General features: G+C 36.8%; 1 protein-coding gene across 3 annotated transcripts in view; it reads left to right on the top strand.

Annotated features, from left to right (window-relative positions):
• FGF12 (fibroblast growth factor 12) overlaps positions 1-20129 on the top strand; it is a 600621-nt gene extending 580492 nt beyond the window's left edge. For all 3 annotated transcript variants that reach the window (XM_032171917.3, XM_058427016.1, XM_032171916.2), the window contains one exon: positions 17934-20129. In XM_032171917.3, the coding sequence (XP_032027808.1) occupies positions 17934-18052 (119 nt within the window). In that variant the 3' untranslated portion in view covers positions 18053-20129. The remainder of the gene's footprint in view (positions 1-17933) is intronic.
• The last annotated feature ends 2010 nt before the right edge of the window (positions 20130-22139 follow it).

The following is a 22139-nucleotide window of genomic DNA, read 5'->3' as shown; positions in this document are numbered from 1 at the left end:
ATATAGACGCTTTTGTTCACAACATCTCCTAACTCGCTATAGTAAATATGTATAGCACAGTGACTGCATTTCTAAGGCAATACATTTCTTCCAAACCAGCACTTAAAATTCTCCAACAGTTCCAAAAGGATTCCATGTAACGTTAATTAAGGTGTGAAATTGCTTTATTTAAATTGCCCACACCCTTCTATGATCTGCTATTAAGACAATTAAGTATCTTCAATGGTGCATTAACTAACACAGCAGTCTAACCTTTTAGCCTCTTGGAAATTACAGAGGACCAGGGAAAATTCAATTAAATTTGTAGTAATAAAATGATTAATCATACTTCATTTGTCTTTGATGGTAACTAGTAGTCGATGGAGGTTCTTTATAGAGTTTAATTTTTTAGTTTTATTGAAAACAGAAGTTAAATTGTTTTCATTTGGAAAACAGAATTTGTCAGACCAACTACAGTGTTCCCACACACAGGTTGTTCAACTCTCCACTACAGAGTGCCATTGACACTTAAAAATGAATACCTGGTTCTCCTCATTACTACTAGCACTCTCAAATTTCAAAGGATCTGTCAAGAATACAGCAACAATAGAAAGCGATAATTAGTAGCAGCTACACTACCTTATATTCCGTTTGAATGGCATATTGTCCTTTCAACATGCTTTCTGAACCAGAGTATCATTTAATAGCCACTAAATCCTTGGAAGTATGAAGGTTAAGACTTACTATCCCTATTTTAAACACGAGGAAGATGTCATTTCTAGAGGTTAACTCACTTAGGTGTATACGGCTAGAAAGAAGCAAAACTAGAATTGTTACCTTGTAACTTCAGATGTCATGCTTTTCCTACTACAAATGTGATGTGATTGTGTGTGTGTGTGTGTGTGTGTGTGTGTGCGTAAATAGGCGTTGTTATTCCTTAAAGTTATTCAATTTAGTTACTTAATCAGTTGTGTGTGTGTGTGTGTGTGTGTATATTTGAGTGTGCATCAGAATTACCTAGAGAGCCCACCGAAGCATAGATTGCTAGGCCCCATCTCCTGAATTTTTAATTCTGTAGGTTTGAGCTGGCCAAATAATTTGCATTTCTTAACGTTCCTGCTGTTGATGGTGGTGGTGAGGGGTCATGCCTTGAGAATCACTAAGTTTAGGGAACTGTCTGATGCAATGATCCTTAGAATCTCTTTCCTTTCTAGACTCTGTAATGTACCATATATACAAGGAAAGGTAAGGGTGGTCGTCAACTTTCTTGGTTTATTTTCTGTTTCACTGATTTTTCTTATTTCTGTGAAGATGAGGCTTATTATTTGATTATTCAAATATCACTAAACTAAAGGAGCTTGATAAATATTATCTACCGTATAGTATTCCTTGCTCCATTTGTGTCAAAGTCATCTATTTTACCTTTATATTGGTCAATTTCAGGGAACTCAGCCCAAGTTTAGGACCTTAGATAAAGTAAAGATTCACTGACTTTAAAGGTGAAAGAAAAATCTGCTTTACTCCAACCAAAGACTTCTTCAGTTAGTCACTATAGCATAGTAGATAGGAATATTCATTTGGAACATAACTATGAAACACCTACTAAGCGTCTTTCACTGTACTAATGGGGACACAGTAGTACTCAAGGAAAGACAATTTTGACTTGATAGCGTTTATGTCTAGAAATGGGTAAAAAATACGCAATTAAAAATAAGGAAGTATTTTAAAACATCACTAGAGATTAGTTCCAAGGGAAAAAAAATGGGACTATTTTAAAAAGGATGATGAAGGTAAATTTTTTAGAGAAGATGACGTAAATGATGTTTGAACAGTAATCTGAATGAAATTTAGTAGCAAACAAGGTTTTTGCAGGCAAAGCTGACAGATTCCAAAGGCTTTTATAGAATCCAAGGAAGCCTAATAATGAGCAAGAAAGCCAATGTGACTAGAATGGATTGATTAAAGGAACGGAAGGTAGGAGATGGACTTAGAGAGAAAGGAAAGACTATACACTGAGGGCTTATAACCACCTTCAGGACTTTAGATTTTATGGTTAATGTGATGGGGATTCATTATGGATTTTGAGCAGAATTGCAGAGAAATCAGCCAGGATCTTAAGCAAGATAATATTAGATTGGTCTCTAGGGTTTTATAACTAGAGGTAGAGAGAATGACTTTGAATTTAGTTTGAAGTTAGACCTGATAGAGCATGCTAATGGATTGGATGTAGGTTGTTAGATAAAGAGAGAAATCAGGGATGACTTTTAGGTGTTAGGCATGATGAACTGGGCACATAATGGGTCTGTGTGCTGAAATGTGTACACACACACACACACACACACACACTACTTAAATACGACATTTTAAAATCACTTGTAATCCCCTGTACTGGTTATTAAAACTCAACTCAGATACTACTGACATTTTGGGACTTTGGGTTGTATAATTCCTTGTTGTGGGGCACTTCCCAGTGCATTGGAGGATATTTAGCAACATCTGTAGCCTCTATGTTCAAGATACCAATAGCAAATCGTCCTCTCTAGTGGTGACAAACACACATGTCTCAGACATTACCAAAGGTTCACTGAAGGCAAATTCACCACCGCTTGACAACCACTGCCCTAGGTTCTATGACTACTTTTCAAATGGGGAGACTATCTTGTTTGGAAAAAATATTCTATTGTGTGGAACTTTCTCACATTATAGAATATTAGTAATACCAACCTGACCTCCATCACTAGAGTTGTGACAAGAAATGGGGAGAATACTTCCTTGGTTTCTTCACACTGCTAAGAAAATGAATGTAGTTGCTGACTTACTCCTGGGGAACACTAACATTTATTGGAAAAGGAGGCTCCTGCAAAGGAGAATAAAACAGAGTAGCCAGTGATTCAGCAGAAAGACTAGGCTATTTTGATTGATGTTCAAGAAACCAAGTGAAAACATCTTGTCAAAAAGGAGGAAATAATTAACTGTATCCAACACTGCTGGAGTGTCTAGCAAGCTGCTAAATGAGAATTGATCTTTGCTTTTGTAACTCGTGGTCAGTAGTGACTTGACATGAGTGATTTCAGTGAAACAGTAAGAAATAAGCCTGAATGGAAAGAAATAATAACTGGAGGCAAAGAAAAGAAGAAGGTAATATTGAATATTAAAGTTCTTTTGAGAACTTCTGCTATAAAAAGGAAGTAGAGAAATGAGGAGGGAGCTGGTGGGAAACATGACAGTTACATGGTAGGGTTCTTTGTTTTTAAAGCTATTTCGTATATTTATATACTGATGGGAACAATCTGGGATAAGCAGACATTGGGATTACAGGAGAGAGGGACACCAAAGAACACTGAGTAGAAGGGCTGAGATCGAGTACACCGTGGCGCTCTAGATTTAGATAAGAACTGGACCGTGCAAGCATTGTAACAAGCAGGAGTCAGAACATGTGGGGGCAGATGTGCATAGGTTGGTAATTTTTGCCATGAAAACATTTCTCATCTGATTCTCCTTTCTAAGTGAAATGCAAAGTCAGATAGTCTATTGTCTTGGAAAATAGAAAGAATAAGAAGGAGAGAGGGGGAAGGACGGAAGGAAGGAGGGAGGGAAGGAAGGAAGAGAGAAAGAGAGGGAGGGAGGGAAGGGAGGGAGGGAAAAAAGAAAGGAAGAAGAAAGAAAAGAGAGAGAGACAAGAGAAGGAAAGAGAGAAAGAGAAAGAGAGAGGGGGGAGGGAGAGCGGGAGGGGCGAAGGGAGGGAAGGAAAGAAGAAAGAAAAAGGAAAGAGAGAGAGAGGAAGGGAGGGAGGGAAAAGAGAGAAAGAAAGGAAGAAGACAAGAAAAGAAAGAAAGGAAAGAGAGAAAGAGAGGGGGAAGAGAGGGGGGAGGGAGGGAGAGAGGGAGGGAGGGAAGGAAAGAAGAAAAAGGAAAGAAAGAGGAAGGAAGGGAGGGAGAAAGAGAAAGCGAGAAAGCAAGAAAGAAAAGAAAAAAGAAAGAAAGAAGAAACAAAGAAAAGAAAGAAAGAAAAGAGAAAAGCAGGCAGGTCTATTCCCTGAGTCTGTGGTGGGGCTGAGGTGGTATTGGAAGCTTGAGGTACAAGGGGAAGGTGTGAAATAAGTCACTTGAGAAGAATGAGAGAGCCGATTGGCCAGAAAGAAAGAGCTGTGTACAACCATGAGGTTTGGGGTCAAGGTTTTGACTTAAGACCAGTCAAAACAGTTTTATGTTTTTCAGCATATTTAGACATACTCAACTGTTAGGCTGTCAGCTTAGAGCAGGGGCACCAGGGTTAATCACAAATGGATTTTAAAGCTGACTGCCCTGTATTGCTGTGTTACTTTGGACAGGCTACCCTCTTTGTTCGTCAGTTTACTCAACTGCAAAACAGGCCAATAAAAGTATCTATTTTTAGGGTCATTTAATAAACTGTTTGTATGTATAATGTGCAAACATATAGTAAGTGCCCAGTTAATGTTAGATATTATTATGAGGGTGACTAATGCTTAATAGGAGAGTACCCATAGGATGGTACTTGGCACCCGGTTTATTATAGCCGTGTGCTTTATAAATAACAGCAATGCCCAAGATTTTACTTTTTTCATACTTTTAAGAAAGTCATTGTTTCACTGTAATTTTTTCAGAAGAAATTTATAACTAAAATAGAAGTTATTGTTGAATGTTAGAAGTTGTAAATAGGGAAATTGGAACCATCACGATGTCAAGGAAAGCCTGCATATTCAGATAACAGCCTTTGCAACACAGGCACCAGTGAAAAGAATGTAATAGAAAAATATTAAATAGAAAGCCTGCCCTGGAAAAAATCCATACCTAAATCCTACAAAGAGAAAATGGATTTTTTCGACAATACTTCAAAGCTCAGTGATATATATTTCACATTTCTCTTTTCTAAAAGTGTAATTGTTCACTTTAAAATGAAGCAAGAATTAAATAGAACAAACACCATCTATCATCACAAAGTCAATATATTATGGTCTTGTTCTGACCAAGTGTTGCATTTTATTTGTATTACCAGAACTGCAGGGCTTTCTATGGCTACATGGTCAGTGCATGCTCAGACAGCTGTTAAAATCCAAACCTTCACTGTGCTGGGTCACCTGGTAACTACTATCTCACAAGTGCATTCTGCTGACATTCAAGGGTTAAACTGGCGATTCCTAGTAAACACTGTGCTTTAAAGTAGTATGTACTGTGAGCTGTGTTATTAGAAACCTTTGCTTGTCCTTGTGTCTAAAAATAAGGAGGAACACTCTTGCACCAAATCTTTACCTTATTTTCACTCAGAAAGCTGGGTTGAATCTCTCCGTTTCAATCTACGATAGCTCTAGAAAAGTCAAAACCATGAATAGAAAGAAACATTAAGAAGAAGGAAGAAAATTGAAATGTAAGTCAGAAAAGAGGAAAAATAAGAAGAAAAGAAGTGAAATAAGAGTGTGCTTTGATTTGAAGAAAGAGTACGGAAGAACCAAAAAGAAATGCTTTCTCTTCAAAACATGATCGCATTTTACCATTTGTCCAAAACTATTATGATGACACATGCGTTAGAGGAACAATGATATTTTATCTCAGAAATATCCTGGGGTGGGGGGAAGCAAATATTTCTTTTCCTACTCTATGTACTTGACAAATGAATAGAAAGGGGGCAAGCGGCTTGATCAAGGACAACCCAGAAAAGCCAGATGAAAGGGAAATAACATTGTTTGTTTATCATGTAGGCCTTGCATCTTTAGGACACTGAACATCCTTGAAATTTGAGTACTGAAACTGTGTTGAAAAAATAGTATCAAGTGCAATCAGAAAGAAACAAAGTTTAAAATCAGTTTTATATTAAGTACTATCTATAACATCATACCTGCTGAAAATAAAATCTGTATCACAAGTGTAGCCCCAAGGTCCTGAGTGAGACATGGTTAACTAGTAACATCCCATATTGTCTAAATTAGAGGATTTGTTTCCAATTTCATATGGGAAGTGCCACTGAATCTGAGTTTTTGTGAAACAGGATTGGGGAACTGGGAAGACAAGAAAGATAGGGAGTTTCTATTTGTTTGTTTTGTTTTCACATTATTTCCAGTCTAGAAATTACTGCTTATCATAAGAACTAAAATATCAAATTTTGTTCTCATAGCTGAAGTAGGCTCCAGTGCATAACACAGAGGAGACAGGAAAAAAATTTCTGAAGAAGAAAAAGATTTAAAAAAATTTCTAGCACCTCCTAAAGCAAGGTAAATCTATTCCTGGTGAAATAATATTGCTCATTATAAGAGAAAGAGATGGAAAAAGTCCCTCTTGAAATACATTGCACTTCGAGCTACTACAAATCAAGGGACTAGGAATCTTCCTGGTTAATAATAAGGATCTGATTATTAGGAAGAGAGAAACTTAATCTGGCATAGGATAAGAATAATTTGAGAACCACAGTTTAAGAGTTGTAGAATTTATGTAGCTATTGAAGGTCAGAGCCTAGACAGTTCTCTGCACATAATTGTTAAAGGTTTCCCCTAATTGCTTAATAGTATGTGATTAGAAATTAATAGCAGAACTCCAAATTCTAGTACTGATATTTATATAAGATCATGAATAAATTTTACTATAAAGTACATATGATTCCCATTTTCTATGTGGTATTAGTAATTCTCCATACTTGTTCACAGCCAAAAGGCCAGAAGCAATGACATTAGTAATTGTTAATTTATTTTTTGTTTGTTTAGGCTCCTTAAACTCCCCCCAAAACAAAAGAACATGTTTTAGATTGCCCAAACGAACCTCACCTTTCAATTGCATTCAGAATTATGGTACTTGGAATGGGTATATTAGATAAGCAGTGGGCCCTATACACATAGTGGGTCTTCAGCTAGATTTATTCCTATGAAATTGTGATTGTGTTTGCAAAGCACCAGAACAACTCATAAAAGTTTCAAATGCTGCCAGCCATTCCTTACAGAGTTCAGTCAGTGAGATTCAGTTTGAATGATTTTTCTTGACTTTACTGACTAGTTGTATCCATATCAATGTAAACCTAGACATTTTTCTACATAAAGGAATTAATAGATTTTCCTTTATACACTCATGTCGGATGGACATTAACTCTTCATTTACTATCATATCACTTAATTAACTAAGTATATTAACTCTTCATTTGCTATCATATTCAGGCTGATATATATGATGTTCATGGTTTAAATTTTCTGGCCTGGAATTCAGCAAACTCTGACACAAATTAGCCTTATCCTTCTTATTCGTCATCACCTCCCTATTTTACCCAGTCCTGTAGTGTTTATTTTTGCACTTACGGCACATCTGAATTAGGACTAGCTACATTGTACGTGCTCAGTGGCCACATATGGCTAAATGGATGCTATACTAGGCAGCACGGTCCTAGAATATTTTCATCAGATTCCACTATCCTTTTCCTCACCCTGTACCTCCTCAGTTGTATCTCAACTCTCTCGGGAATTGCTGGCTCTTCATATGCAAATAGAACACCTCTGGCTTTAATAGTCACTTCTTATACTAATTGTCACTCAGGACAATTCAGGACAAGTTGTTTGCTTTTTAATTGTGGTAAAATATGATAATGACAATACAAAATTTACCATTTTAATCATTTTTAAGTATATGTTTCATTGCCGTTAAGTACATTCACATTGTTGTGCAAACATCACCATCATCCAACTCCAGAAGTTTTTCATCTTCCCCAACTGAAACTCTGTACTCATTAAATATGAAATCCCCATTCTTCCCCAGCCCCTGGCAAGTACAGTTCTATTTTCTGCCTCTGTGAACTTGACTACTCTAGGTATCTCACATAAGTGGAATCAATATTTGGCCCCTTGTAACTGGCTTATTTCACCTAGCACAATTTCTTCAAGGTTCATTCATGTCGTAGTATGTGTCAGAATTTTGTTTTTAAGGCTGAATAATATTTCATTATATGTATAGGCCACATTATATTTACCCATTCATTTGTCAATGGACATTTTGGTGCTCCTATCTTTTGGCTGTAGTGAATAATCCTTCTATGGACATGGATGTACAGATAGATGCTGGGGTCCCTGCTTTCATTTGTTTTGAGTGTACACCTACAGGTGGAATTGCTGGATCATATGGTACATCCATATTTAATTTTTTGAGGAATCACTGTTTCATTTTCCACGGTGGCTGCACCATTTTACATTGAAGTAGCAATGCATAAGTGTTTCAGTTTCTCCACATACTCACCAACTCTTGTTACTTTCTTTTTTGATTTTTTTTATAACAGCCATACATTTTCTTTTATTACCATTTCCGAATGACTTTAGGAATATTTAGTGAAGTTAAGGCCAACTTAAATTTTGATTAACATACAGACATAAGAATTCAAACACTTACATGTCAGTCATTTTACATTGTTTATGGGATAAATTATGGTATTTCTGATTTTATTCAAAACTCTTAACTGGGACCTTGAAACCCTAAATATTCATCCTGGCCCTGCCACCACTCACTATCTAACTTTATGCAAGTGGCTTAATTTCTTTTATATTTAAAAAAAATGGGGGTGATAATTTATCACCTACTATTCACCAGGTTATAATTGTAAAATTTAATCAATTTAAAATTGCTTTGAATACTCTGAAATGATAGTTTTATTCAAAGAATTATCATTGAGGCTGCTATATACATCATGGTGATTTTCGTTTACATTTTGCACATATAATGCACTTTAGAGAACACTTATGCCTTGTTTTCTTCCTCAATTTTGTTTCGTTATTTACCGTGTACATTCAGAATAGCAGTCATTAAGTGTTAATGCAGCTATGGATGGTAGTAAGGCAGTTATATTACTGAAGGGAGGTACTTTATTCTTTGCTTTCTAATTGGATTATGGTCTTTTACTTACACTGTAATTCAGAAATTTGATTGAGACTTATTCCCCTTGATTTGTCAGCTTCTTAAATCAGATATATTACTGAATCCTAGGTGCTGTAAATAACAATGAAAATGAATGCTCAAGAAATTACATTTAATCTATTGCTTTGACCAAGGTTTTGCTTTCTGTATTTGTATTTGCATGCAATTTCTAGAATAACTTTAGTTTGCTTTCTCTGAACATCTTTTTATTTTGATTAACAGAAGTATAGAAATGCAAACACCTATTTGATTTATTGAGCAGGAGGGCAGTTTTTATCAGTGAACTGGAAAGCCTACCTTTTACTTGTTGTTTTCTAATTGGGACATGAACTAGGTTTTCAAAACCCTTAATTTTATTGCTCCATTTAGTGCAAAGATTGGGAAATTAGAAATTGAGTTGTATGAGAAAAAGAGCAAATTTTACATCTTGCTGTGGCACTGGTAAGTTTTGGTCTTTTTGAAACACTGTATATTTTCAGATGTCAATTTGCAATACCTCTCAATAAAAGGATGGCCGGCAGGGTTAAATTACTGGAAAAGTTAGCTACAGCAGTAATTATAATAGTAACGTTGTGTGTTGACACAAATAAAGTATTTTATGTGCAAGTGAGAAATAGAAAAAAAAGAAGATAAAAGTCCAAGTGACAGTTTAAGATCTTCGAGGGGAGGGGTGGAGCCAAGATGGCCGAATAGGAACAGCTCCGGTCTAGAGCTCCCAGCGTGAGCGACCAAGAAGACAGGTGATTTCTGCATTTCCATCTGAGGTACCGGGTTCATCTCACTAGGGAGTGCCAAACGGTGGGTGCAGGACAGTCGGTGCAGTGCACTGTGCACGAGCCAAAGCAGGGCGAGGCATTGCCTCACTCAGGAAGCACAAGGGGTGAGGGAGTTCCCTTTCCTAGTCAAAGAAAGGGGTAACAGACGGCACCTGGAAAATCGGGTCACTCCCATCCTAATACTGCGTTTTTCCGACGGGCTTAAAAAACGGCACACCAGGAGATTATATCCTACATCTGGCTCGGAGGGTCCTATGCCCATGGAGTCTTGCTGATTGCTAGCACAGCAGTCTGAGATTAAACTGCAAGGTGGCAGCGAGGCTGGGGGAGGGGCGCCCGCCATTGCCCAGGCTTGCTGAGGTAAACAAAGCAGCCAGGAAGCTCGAACTGGGTAGAGCCCACCACAGCTCAAGGAGGCCTGCCTGCCTCTGTAGGCTCCATCTCTGGGGGCAGGGCACAGACAAACAAAAATTCAGCAGGAACCTCTGCAGACTTAAATGTCTCTGACAGCTTTGAAGAGAGTAGTGGTTCTCCCAGCACGCAGCTGGAGATCTGAGAACGGACAGACCGCCTCCTAAAGTGGGTCCCTGACCCCCGAGCAGCCTAACAGGGAGGCACCCTCCAGTAGGGACAGACTGACACCTCACTCGGCCAGGTACTCCTCTGAGACAAAACTTCCAGAGGAACTATCAGACAGCTGAATTTGCGGTCTCACGAAAATCCACTGTTCTGCAGCCACCGCTGCTGACACCCAGCAAAACAGGATCTGGAGTGGACCTCTAGCAAACTCCAACAGACCTGCAGCTGAGGGTCCTGTCTGTGAGAAGGAAAACTAACAAACAGAAAGGACACGCACACCATCATCACGCTGTACATCACCACCATCAAAGACCAAAAGTAGATAAAATCACAAAGATGGGGAAAAAACAGAGCAGAAAAACTGGAAACTCTAAAAAGCAGAGCACCTCTCTTCCTCCAAAGGAATGCAGTTCCTCACCAGCAATGGAACAAAGCTAGACGGAGAATGACTTTGACGAGTTGAGAGAAGAAGGCTTCAGATGATCAAACTACTCCGAGCTACGGGAGGAAATTCAAACCAATGGCAAAGAAGTTAAAAACTTTGAAAAAAAATAGATGAATGTATAAATAAGATAACCAATGCAGAGAAGGCTTAAAGGAGCTGCTGGAGCTGAAAGCCAAGTTTCGAGAACTACGAGAAGATTGCAGAAGCCTCGGTAGCCCATGTGATCAATTGGAAGAAAGGGTATCGCTGATGGAAGATGAAATAAATGAAATGAAGTGGGAAGGGAAGTTTAGAGAAAAAAGAATAAAAAGAAACGAACAAAGCCTCCAAGAAATATGGGACTATGTGAAAAGACCAAACCTACGTCTGATTGGTGTACCTGAAAGTGACGGGGAGAATGGAACCAAGTTGGAAAACACTCTGCAAGATATTATCCAGGAGAACTTCCCCCATCTAGCAAGGCAGGCCAACATTCAGATTCAGGAAATACAGAGAACGCCACAAAGATACTCCTTGAGAAGAGCAACGCCAAGATACATAACTGTCAGATTCAAACAAAGTTGAAATGAAGGAAAAAATGTTAAGGGCAGCCAGACAGAAAGGTCGGGTTACCCACAAAGGGAAGCCCATCAGACTAACAGCTGATCTCTCGGCAGAAACTCTACAAGCCAGAAGAGAGTGGGGGCCGATATTCGACATTCTTAAAGAAAAGAATTTTCAACCCAGAATTACATATCCAGCCAAACTAAGCTTCATATGTGAGGCAGAAATAAAATACTTTACAGACAAGCAAATGCTGAGTGATTTTGTTACCACCAGGCCTGCCCTAAAAGAGCTCCTGAAGGAAGCACTAAACATGGAAAGGAACAACCGGTACCAGCCACTGCAAAAACATGCCAAACTGTAAAGACCATCCAGGATAGGAAGAAACTGCATCAACTAACGAGCAAAATAACCAACTAACATCACAATGACAGGGTCAAATTCACACATAACAATATTAACTAAATTTAAATGTAAATGGGCTAAATGCTCCAATTATAAAGACACAGACTGGCAAATTGGATAAGGAGTCAAGACCCATCAGTGTGCTGTATTCAAGAAACCCATCTCACGTGCAGAGACACACATAGACTCAAAATAAAGGGATGGAGGAAGATCTATCAAGCAAATGGAAAACAAAAAAAAAGGCAGGGGTTGCAATCCTATTCTCTGATAAAATAGACTTTAAACCAACAAAGATCAAAAGAGACAAAGAAGGCCATTACATAATGGTAAAGGGATCAATTCAACAAGAAGAGCTAACTATCCTAAATATATATGCACCCAACACAGGAGCACCCAGATTCATAAAGCAAGTCCTGAGTGACCTACAAAGGGACTTAAACTCCCACACAATAATAATGTGAGGTTTTAACACCCCACTGTCAACCTTAGACAGATCAACAAGACAGAAAGTTAACAAGGATACCCAGAAATTGAACTCAGCCCTGCACCAAGTGGACCTAATAGACACCTACAGAACTCTCCACCCCAAATCAACAGAATATACATTTTTTTCAGCACACCACACCTATTCCAAAATTGACCACACAGTTGGAAGTAAAGCTCTCCTCAGCAAATGTAAAAGAACAGAAATTATAACAAACTGTCTCTCAGACCACAGTGCAATCAAACTAGAACTCAGGATTCAGAAACTCACTGAAAACCGCTCAACTACATGGAAACTGAACAACCTGCTCCTGAATGACTACTGGGTACATAACGAAATGAAGGCAGAAATAAAGATGTTCTTTGAAACCAATGAGAGCAAAGACACAACATACCAGAATCTCTGGGACACATTCGAAGTAGTGTGCAGAGGGAAATTTATAGCACTAAATGCCCAAAAGAGAAAGCAGGAAAGATCCAAAATTGACACCCTAACATCACAATTAAAAGAACTAGAAAAGCAAGAGCAAACACATTCAAAAGCTAGCAGAAGGCAAGAAATAACTAAAATCAGAGCAGAACTGAAGGAAATAGAGACACAAAAAACCCTTCAAAAAATTAATGAATCCAGGAGCTGGTTTTTTGAAAAGATCAACAAAATTGATAGACTGCTAGCAAGACTAATAAAGAAGAAAAGAGAGAAGAATCAGATAGATGCAATAAAAAATGATAAAGGGGATATCACCACCAATCCCACAGAAATACAATCTACCATCAGAGAATACTACAAACACCCCTACGCAAATAAACTAGAAAATCTAGAAGAAATGGATAAATTCCTTGACAAATACACCCTCCCAAGACTAAACCAGGAAGAAGCTGAATCTCTGAATAGACCAATAACAGGCTCTGAAATTGTGGCAATAATCAATAGCTTACCAACCAAAAAGAGTCCAGGACCTGATGGGTTCACAGCCAAATTCTGCCAGAGGTACAAGGAGGAACTGGTACCATTCCTTCTGAAACTATTCCAATCGATAGAAAAAGAAGGAATCCTCCCTAACACGTTTTATGAGGCCAGCATCATCCTGATACCAAAGCCTGGCAGAGACACAACCAAAAAAGAGAATTTCAGACCAATATCCTTGATGAACATTGATGCAAAAATCCTCAATAAAATACTGGCAAACAGAATCCAGCAGCACATCAAAAAGCTTATACACCATGATCAAGTGGGCTTCATCCCTGGGATGGAAGGCTGGTTCAACATACGCAAATCAACAAATGTAATCCAGCATAGAAACAGAACCAAATACAAAAACCACATGATTATCTCAATTGATGCAGAAAAGGCCTTTGACAAAATTCAACAACCCTTCATGCTAAAAACTCTCAATAAATTAGGTATTGATGGGACATATCTCAAAATCATAAGAGCTATCTATGACAAACCCACAGCCAATATCATGCTGAATGGGCAAAAACTGGAAGCATTCCCTTTGAAAACTGGCACAAGACAGGGATGCCCTCTCTCACCACTCCTATTCAACATAGTGCTGGAAGTTCTGGCCAGGGCAATCAGGCAGGAGAAGGAAATAAAGGGTATTCAATTAGAAAAAGAGGAAGTCAAATTGTCCCTGTTTGCAGATGATATGATTGTATATCTAGAAAACCCCATTGTCTCAGCCCAACATCTCTAAGGTGATAAGCAACTTCAGCAAAGTCTCAGGATACAAAATCAATGTACAAAAATCACTAGCATTCTTGTACACCAATCACAGACAAACAGAGAGCCAAATCATGAGTGAACTCCCATTCACAATTGCTTCAAAGAGTATAAAATACCTAGGAATCCAATTTACAAGGGATGTGAAGGACCTCTTCAAGGAGAACTACAAACCACTGCTCAATGAAATGAAAGAGGATACAAACAAATGGAAGAACATTCCATGCTCATGGGTTGGAAGAATCAATATCATGAAAATGGCCATACTGCCCAAGGTAATTTATAGATTCAATGCCATCCCCATCAAGCTACCAATGACTTTCTTCACAGAATTGGAAAAAACTACTTTAAAGTCCATATGGAACCAAAAAAGAGCCCGCATCGCCAAGTCAATCCTAAGCCAAAAGAACAAAGCTGGAGGCATCATGCTACCTGACTTCAAACTATACTACAAGGCTACAGTAACCAAAACAGCATGGTAGTGGTACCACAACAGAGACATAGATCAATGGAACAGAACAGAGCCCTCAGAAATAACACCGCATATGTACAACAATCTGATCTTTGACAAACCTGACAAAAACAAGCAATGGGGAAAGGATTCCCTATTTAATAAATGGTGATGGGGAAACTGGCTAGCCATATGTAGAAAGCTGAAACTGGATCCCTTCCTTACACCTTATACAAAAATTAATTCAAGATGGATTAAAGACTTACATGTTAGACCTAAAACCATAAAAACCCTAGAAGAAAACCTAGGCAATACCATTCAGGACACAGGCATGGGCAAGGACTTCATGTCTAAAACACCAAAAGCAATGGCAACAAAAGCCAAAATTGACAAATGGGATCTAATTAAACTAAAGAGCTTCTGCACAGCAAAAGAAACTACCATCATAGTGAACAGGCAACCTACAAATTGGGAGAAAATTTTCGCAACCTACTCATCTGACAAAGGGCTAATATCCAGAATCTGCAATGAACTCCAACAAATTTACAAGAAAAAAACAAACAACCCCATCCAAAAGTGGGTGAAGGACATGAACAGACACTTCTCAAAAGAAGACATTTATGCAGCCAAAAAACACATGAAAAAATGCTCATCATCACTGGCCATCAGAAAAATGCAAATCAAAACCACAATGAGATACCATCTCACACCAGTTAGAATGGCCATCATTAAAAAGTCAGGAAACAACAGGTGCTGGAGAGGATGTGGAGACATAGGAACACTTTTACACTGTTGGTGGGACTGTAAACTAGTTCAACCATTGTGGAAGTCAGTGTGGCAATTCCTCAGGGATCTCGAACTAGAAATACCATTTGACCCAGCCATCCCATTACTGGGTATATACCCAAAGGACTATAAATCATGCTGCTATAAAGACACATGCACACGTATGTTTATTGTGGCACTATTCACAATAGCAAAGACTTGGAACCAACCCAAATGTCCAACAACGATAGACTGGATTAAGAAAATGTGGCACATATACACCATGGAATACTATGCAGCCATAAAAAATGGTGAGTTCATGTCCTTTGTAGGGACAGGGATGAAACTGGAAACCGTCATTCTCAGTAAACTATCACAAGGACAAAAAACCAAACACCGCATGTTCTCACTCATAGGTGGGAATTGAACAATGAGAACAGATGGACACAGGATGGGGAACATCACACTCCGGGGACTGTTGTGGGGTGGGGGGAGCGGGGAGGGACAGCATTAGGAGATATACCTAATGCTAAATGACGAGTTAATGGGTGCAGCACACCAACATGGCACATGGATACATATGTAACAAACCTGCCCATTGCGCACATGTACCCAAAAAAAAAAGTATAATAATAATAATAATAATAAAAAAAGTCCAAGTGAATGTTTTGGGTAGAATCTGTGGCATAAGAAAACTAAAAAGGAAATTGCAACTCTAAGAAACTCAGCTTAAAAAATGATAAAAATATACACTTTAATGAAAATTAGAAAATTTATTCCTGAAGTATCCCCAAATGAAGCTTAAGAATTTGCAGGTCAAAATATATTATTTTTAAAAAAGGAGATTTTTGTAAAATCGTTGAGATTCTGATTTAGCAATCTGTGGTGTGGCCTGCAGATGTATAAGTTTTCACAGCTGATTAGGTGACAGAGTTGGGAAGAACTATTTCATGATATCATGTGACTAACGTTCCAGCTGAATCACTTCGTTGCTTCTTGAGTTCCCCTGTGCATTGAGCAGTGTTATGTAAATGGTCGTATTTTGCACAAATAAAAAACTATGCTTTAATTTTGGAGTTTTTAATTTTTTTGTAATAGAAAGAGAGGTAAGAGCCATTAGACTTAGGGAACTTCAAGATTCTGGCAAGATTTTCCGTAAGGATCTTCTATTTGTTGAAACAAAAAAAGGAGAAGAAAGACAAACTTGAGTGACTTACTTGTGTCATTTCAAAATTATACGATCTATTCTCTGAGCTGGTTTCCTCTGTGTACTCTGTTACTTCAGCCAAAGGCATTTAGTCCTTTGGGGATGTTGGAAGAGCCATCAGCGCAGTAATTGAAATATTTTAAAATCTCATTAAAATATATGTGGCTAATTTACATAACAGCCTTAACACACATATTTTATACATATATTTTCTGCTACTCAGAATGTAGTCTGGGTTTTATCAGCATCACCATCACCTGAGATCTTATTTAACGTGGAGACTCTCAAGCTCACTTCAATCCTGATTCATATCTGCATTTTAACAATATTCCTAGGTGATTCACATGTACAGTAACATTTAAGAAGTTCTATAATAGAATATGTTGGAAGAAATCTGTCTCCTCATCACTGAACCAGTCTCAGGAGACTCTCACTTGTATTCTAAATTGTTTTAGTCTAGTTTTGGATTTAGAATACTTTCAGCCAAAACAATTTATTTCTATATTCCCTGAAGATCTGTTATTCAAAATGCTCACAAAGAAATCAGCTCCTTAATTTTCATAAACGTTTTTTGGTACTTGCTATATGCAAGGAATTTAATCTTCATAAACATGCTATTTTTCATTTATGAAAATGTGCCCAAATTAACAAGGCTAGTAGATGGCTGAGTCAGGGTGTGGATCCGGGTAGCATGGTTCGCAAATCGGTAACCACTCAAAGTTCGAGGGAGAAAGCTATTTGATGTTGGAAGTAACATTCAAATTATCAAACCATTGTAATGATGATTCAATAGGTGGAGAGACCTATTTGTTCCTAAGCCGAGGATAAAAGTAACTCCTGATATTTCCATGAGACATATCATATACTCTTATCTAGTCACAATTGTCTATTTCACAACAGTATAATGAAGCTGAATTAATGTGTTTTGTAAGAATAACTATAATTTGAAAACATTGCTCTTTCTAAACAATTATCTAGGAGTAGCCATGATGGCTCACAGATGACTGAACTTCACAGCCAGACAAAACAATAGAGGAGAAAAGAACTGTTTATATAGATGTGAACTGAAGTCTCATGCTTGCATAATCACATTCCCTATTGACGAATAACCAAAAAGTCACGGACTGTGTTTCTTACTTTAGGTAAATCTAGGGGCAGTCGGGGAAATTGCTTCATCTTTTTTCCTTTTCTCTGTCCTCCCTTATTTTTTTACATAGGATGCCCTGGAAGTGGCAATAAATATTTCGGTTTGATACAACATCATATTTCCTATGGTAGGGTAAAGATTAGCAACGTGTGAATAACTATTTTTTTACCTACCCAAATTAGACTGCAGATGAAGGACCAAAAAGCGAAATATGTCCCATGTCTCCTCTGACTCTGGATGAAAATCCTGTTTTCTAGGTTAGGAAACTATAAAGATTCAAGCCTTATCTATGAGAGAACAGAAAGAACTTAAATGTCTGTAGTTCAAGAAAAGTTTAAAAGGTTGTGACTGAAAGAACTGAAAGAGAATTATATGTATTCACTGAATATATTATCAAGTTAAAACTGTTTTTTTATAGTGGAAAGAAGAGCTTGTGATGAGAGTGAAGAATATTGTAAAATCAAATTTGAAAAGCTTATTGAAGGAAATTTATGTCCACTGTCATAAGTAATTTTTGTTATTTTGCCTTTCAGTGTGTATGTACAGAGAACCATCACTACATGAAATTGGAGAAAAACAAGGGCGTTCAAGGAAAAGTTCTGGAACACCAACCATGAATGGAGGCAAAGTTGTGAATCAAGATTCAACATAGCTGAGAACTCTCCCCTTCTTCCCTCTCTCATCCCTTCCCCTTCTCTTCCCTCCCATTTACCCATTTCCTTCCAGTAAATCCACCCAAGGAGAGGAAAATAAAATGACAACGCAAGACCTAGTGGCTAAGATTCTGCACTCAAAATCTTCCTTTGTGTAGGACAAGAAAATTGAACCAAAGCTTGTTTGTTGCAATGTGGTAGAATATTCACATGCGCAACGATTAGCACACTTAAAAGCAAAGGAAAAAATAAATCAGAACTCCACAAATATTAAATTAAACTGTACTGTTATGAGTAGAAGGCTAATTGTAATGAAGACATTAATAAAGATGAAATAAAGTTATTACTTTAAAGGAAAGGGTTTGGAGAATTGAACTCACAAACTGATGTTATATACTAAATAGCTTAAACTCATGATAATGCTGCGATATGTGGTTTTGCTTGATTTTGTATTTTATTTGGGCATCTGGAATTGACACACCATTACCTTCTGTTTGCAGGATTTTTTTTGTAACCATGAAATTGAACATTTCCAAATTATAAACTATTCTAATACCTATATATAGCCAGGAACCATTTATCATCAAGAAAAGTGTAAGAAATTATTTTTGAGATGTAATTTAACATCGTTTTATGTAAAAGGAAAGTCTTGTATGGAATCGAATAGCCTTAATGAATTTAATTCTTTCACAAAAATAATTTCAAATTATCCTAGAGTATAACATTTTTATCAAAGATATTATTTCAGGAGTTTTTTTTTTTTTTTTTTTTGGAATTTAGGAAAAACGTTACTGTTCTAATGCTGAAGTGACTTTTGGGAATTCTTTGCCAGTGCCATGTCCAGGTGGTGAGGTATAAGTTACTTGCTCTTAGCATTTGGTCTGATTTTTTTTGCTTTGTGGACACCTTTGAGAGTGTAAGTGCATGTTTTAGAAAGCTTTGTACCCCGTCTTGCGGCAGGAAAGAAAGAACAGGGGTTTTACATAAGGAAACAAGTCCTAGGAAATTAGTCAACGCAAATTGCATTTGCCTTTGTACCTTACCACAGTCTTATATTGTTTTTTAAACTCTGCCATGAAATTTGGAGACATGACTGTGAAATTCCTAACTTACTGTCTTACAAAGCCAGTAGCTAATTTGTTGCTATATGTATGATCCTCATTTGCAAGTCCAGTTTGCAATTCATTCGTTTCCTAGAACACAGAAGGGTACCAGTAATACACTAAATTTTCAAGGGGTGTAGAGAAATAATATGGAATTAGCAGCTATGACTCCAACAGACAGGATTGTGTGAGCAGCTTAAAGTAGCAAAAAAGAACTCAGTATAAGAGAAGGCACGTACGTAGTTAAGAATACTAAAGTATTTTTAAAAATCAAGGAAGAAATAAATGTTATACAATTTGCATTGGAATAAATAGATCTATTTAGTCCTACAAATCAGGAGTGGTATAGAGACATCCAAATTTAAAGAAAAAAAAAACACACAAAACAGAATGTTAAAAAATGTATGCAGATTTATGGATATTATCAATGAGAAGACATAGCATGTAACTTCTCCTATATCTCTACTGTCCAGCATGTATTGTTCCAAATATGACTCCCTAAAATATATACACTTTGCAGAAGCTCTAGGCCCTCACCTCAAACCTTGCCATTGGTTGCCGTATTTCAAGGTCAATATAGTTTCCCTCACTTCACACAATCATTATTCTTCAATAGTGGACCACATCCTTCACCAGGTATCCTATTTGTGTTATCTAGAGGTTAGCAGAAAATGAAGTGAAGCAATTTACCTAAGCAGTTGGCAAGAACAAATGTTGTGCATCTAGGCAAAGATTTTGATGATACATTTGCAAGAGATATTTGTTTAACCAAAATATTTGGAAAGTAACAAATAAAGACATTTAAATTTTCTAAAAATGGACTTGCTCTTCTAGGAAAAGAATACCCTTGGGGGAAAAATATAACTCTAGCTGTATTTCTTCTTGTCACTCTTGATTCAACTTGATTATAAATACACCTGTCACTACCAAAACCAAAAAAAAAAAAAAAAAAAGAAAAAAGAAAAAATCCCAAGCACAAAGCTTATTTTATTTGAAAAAAATAAAAAAGAAACTTCAACACTGAGACACTGGCTCTTTTAGCATTAAATGACTTGAGCTTTTGTGGTGATTCACACACATACACACTCATCAGTAAAACGATGGTTTCATAAATAACACAATTGATGAAATTCATAAAAATCAATTACAATGATGATTTCATGACAAAATATATTTAAGTTGGTTATGAAAAAAATAGAGATATGAATCACTAACAAAATTCCTCCCTGTCTTTTCAGTGGCTATTCATCATTTATCATCTAGACTCACATTTGTCTCCTTCCTGATAGCAGTTAAGAAAAAATTCTAACCATGCAATTTGTATATTCTTTTTCTCTGTATTATGTTAGGCCAATGTTTGCTGCAGTAAAATGTCTTGGAAATTAGCTTTGTCTTATTTCCAGTTTAGTTCAGAGAATTAATTGGAAGCCTCATTTCTTTTACACATAAACCTGACAAAAAATGTAGCTTAGAACAAAGGGTGAATGTTTGCTTAACTACTGCTTACTTCTCAAGTACATAAAACCTTTAATAGAATAAGCCAATATTCACTGAGTTTTTAAAAATATTACCATGTATAAACATATAATATCCAACTTCATCCAAAAATATGATTGAGTTTAAGTACTTTGTTTTTCAGGCTTATTTCAAGTATAATAATTCTTTGATTTTCATTGTTCTGATTTCTGGGTCTTCAATTCATTCATCACTTTTCCTTTTTAAGTAAAACAAGCTTTTTTTTTTTTTTTTTGAGTTGCATTGGGATTTTTCCCAGGAAAAACATGGCCTTTAGGAATGCTTTGCAATTGGCTACACAGATATAAATTGATATGTTTATCCTGAGTTCTTATTGGAATAAGTTTCAAAATCAACGAGATTAAGAATGAAAACAAAACTTTTGAGAGTCTCACAAAATAGCTTTCTGGTCAATATACCTTACTTGATTTTTAAGCTCGCAGAATAAAGTATAGAAACAAATGGAGCTGAAGTTCCATTTGCTAATTCAGAGATTTTTGTGCTTCTGCAGATTGGAGGGCAGCAAGCCATCCTATTCTCATAGTAATAGTTTTGGCTTTGAAATTTACATACAAATTTAATAGCACATTTTTAGCCATTATGGATCGGCGCAATAAAGAGATATCAATATAATGCAATGTGATGCTTTATGGACCTCATTCTAATTCAGAAAGCTTGTTTAAAAGAACTAAGACTCTTCTGTTTAATAAAATAGCGACAATCTAATATCTAGATTGGTGGTCCTGCGGTGCCACTAGTGGGAGATGAGAGTATTAAGACAACAGTAAAGACAAGGAAAGACTTAAAGGTTGCATACTGAAAAGTTTGGAATTCCTAATTTGGGAGCACTGATTTCTTGGTGAAGTAAGTGTGACTACATTGCCAGTAATTTTTTTAAAACATAGACCCAGAAATAGCAAATCTATTTCACCCTCATACCTTAGTCTACAAGGCCTTGCTCTTGAGAAGGTTTTCCATGATATTGCTTAATTTCATCTGCACAAGATGAGACACAAACATAAAAATTCCCTGCTCATTTTAATACCATAAAAGGCTGAGGTTATTTCTCTGTCATAAAATTGTAAATAGCATTTTTTAAGTCAAAATTACATTTAAGACAGTGGATTGTTCTACAAATATATATGTGTATATATACATATGCTTCTGAAATAAGGATATATTATATAGAGTTTTTATTTGATTTGTGGTCTTTAGTCATAGGTAATCAAAAATAAAGAGATTTGAATGCAAAACTTTATACATTAATGTATATTTCTAATGATGGTACAAATTGCCACTTTATAATAAAAAAGAAACAGGTGGGAATAATAATCAAAGCACATGTTCCTTCAGTACTTTGGTGATTTTTAATCCCCCTTGTGATGCACAGGAAATTATTTTTTAGTTACAAAAAGTTATCTTAGAAATCTATACTTCCCAATACAGATTTCATGATAAGTCATATCAA

This window comes from Hylobates moloch, unplaced genomic scaffold (assembly GCF_009828535.3).
Source record: "Hylobates moloch isolate HMO894 unplaced genomic scaffold, HMol_V3 SCAFFOLD_13, whole genome shotgun sequence".
Lineage (NCBI taxonomy): Eukaryota > Metazoa > Chordata > Mammalia > Primates > Hylobatidae > Hylobates > Hylobates moloch.
Note: the sequence above shows the minus strand (reverse complement) of the source record. Positions and strands in the feature narration are given on the sequence as shown.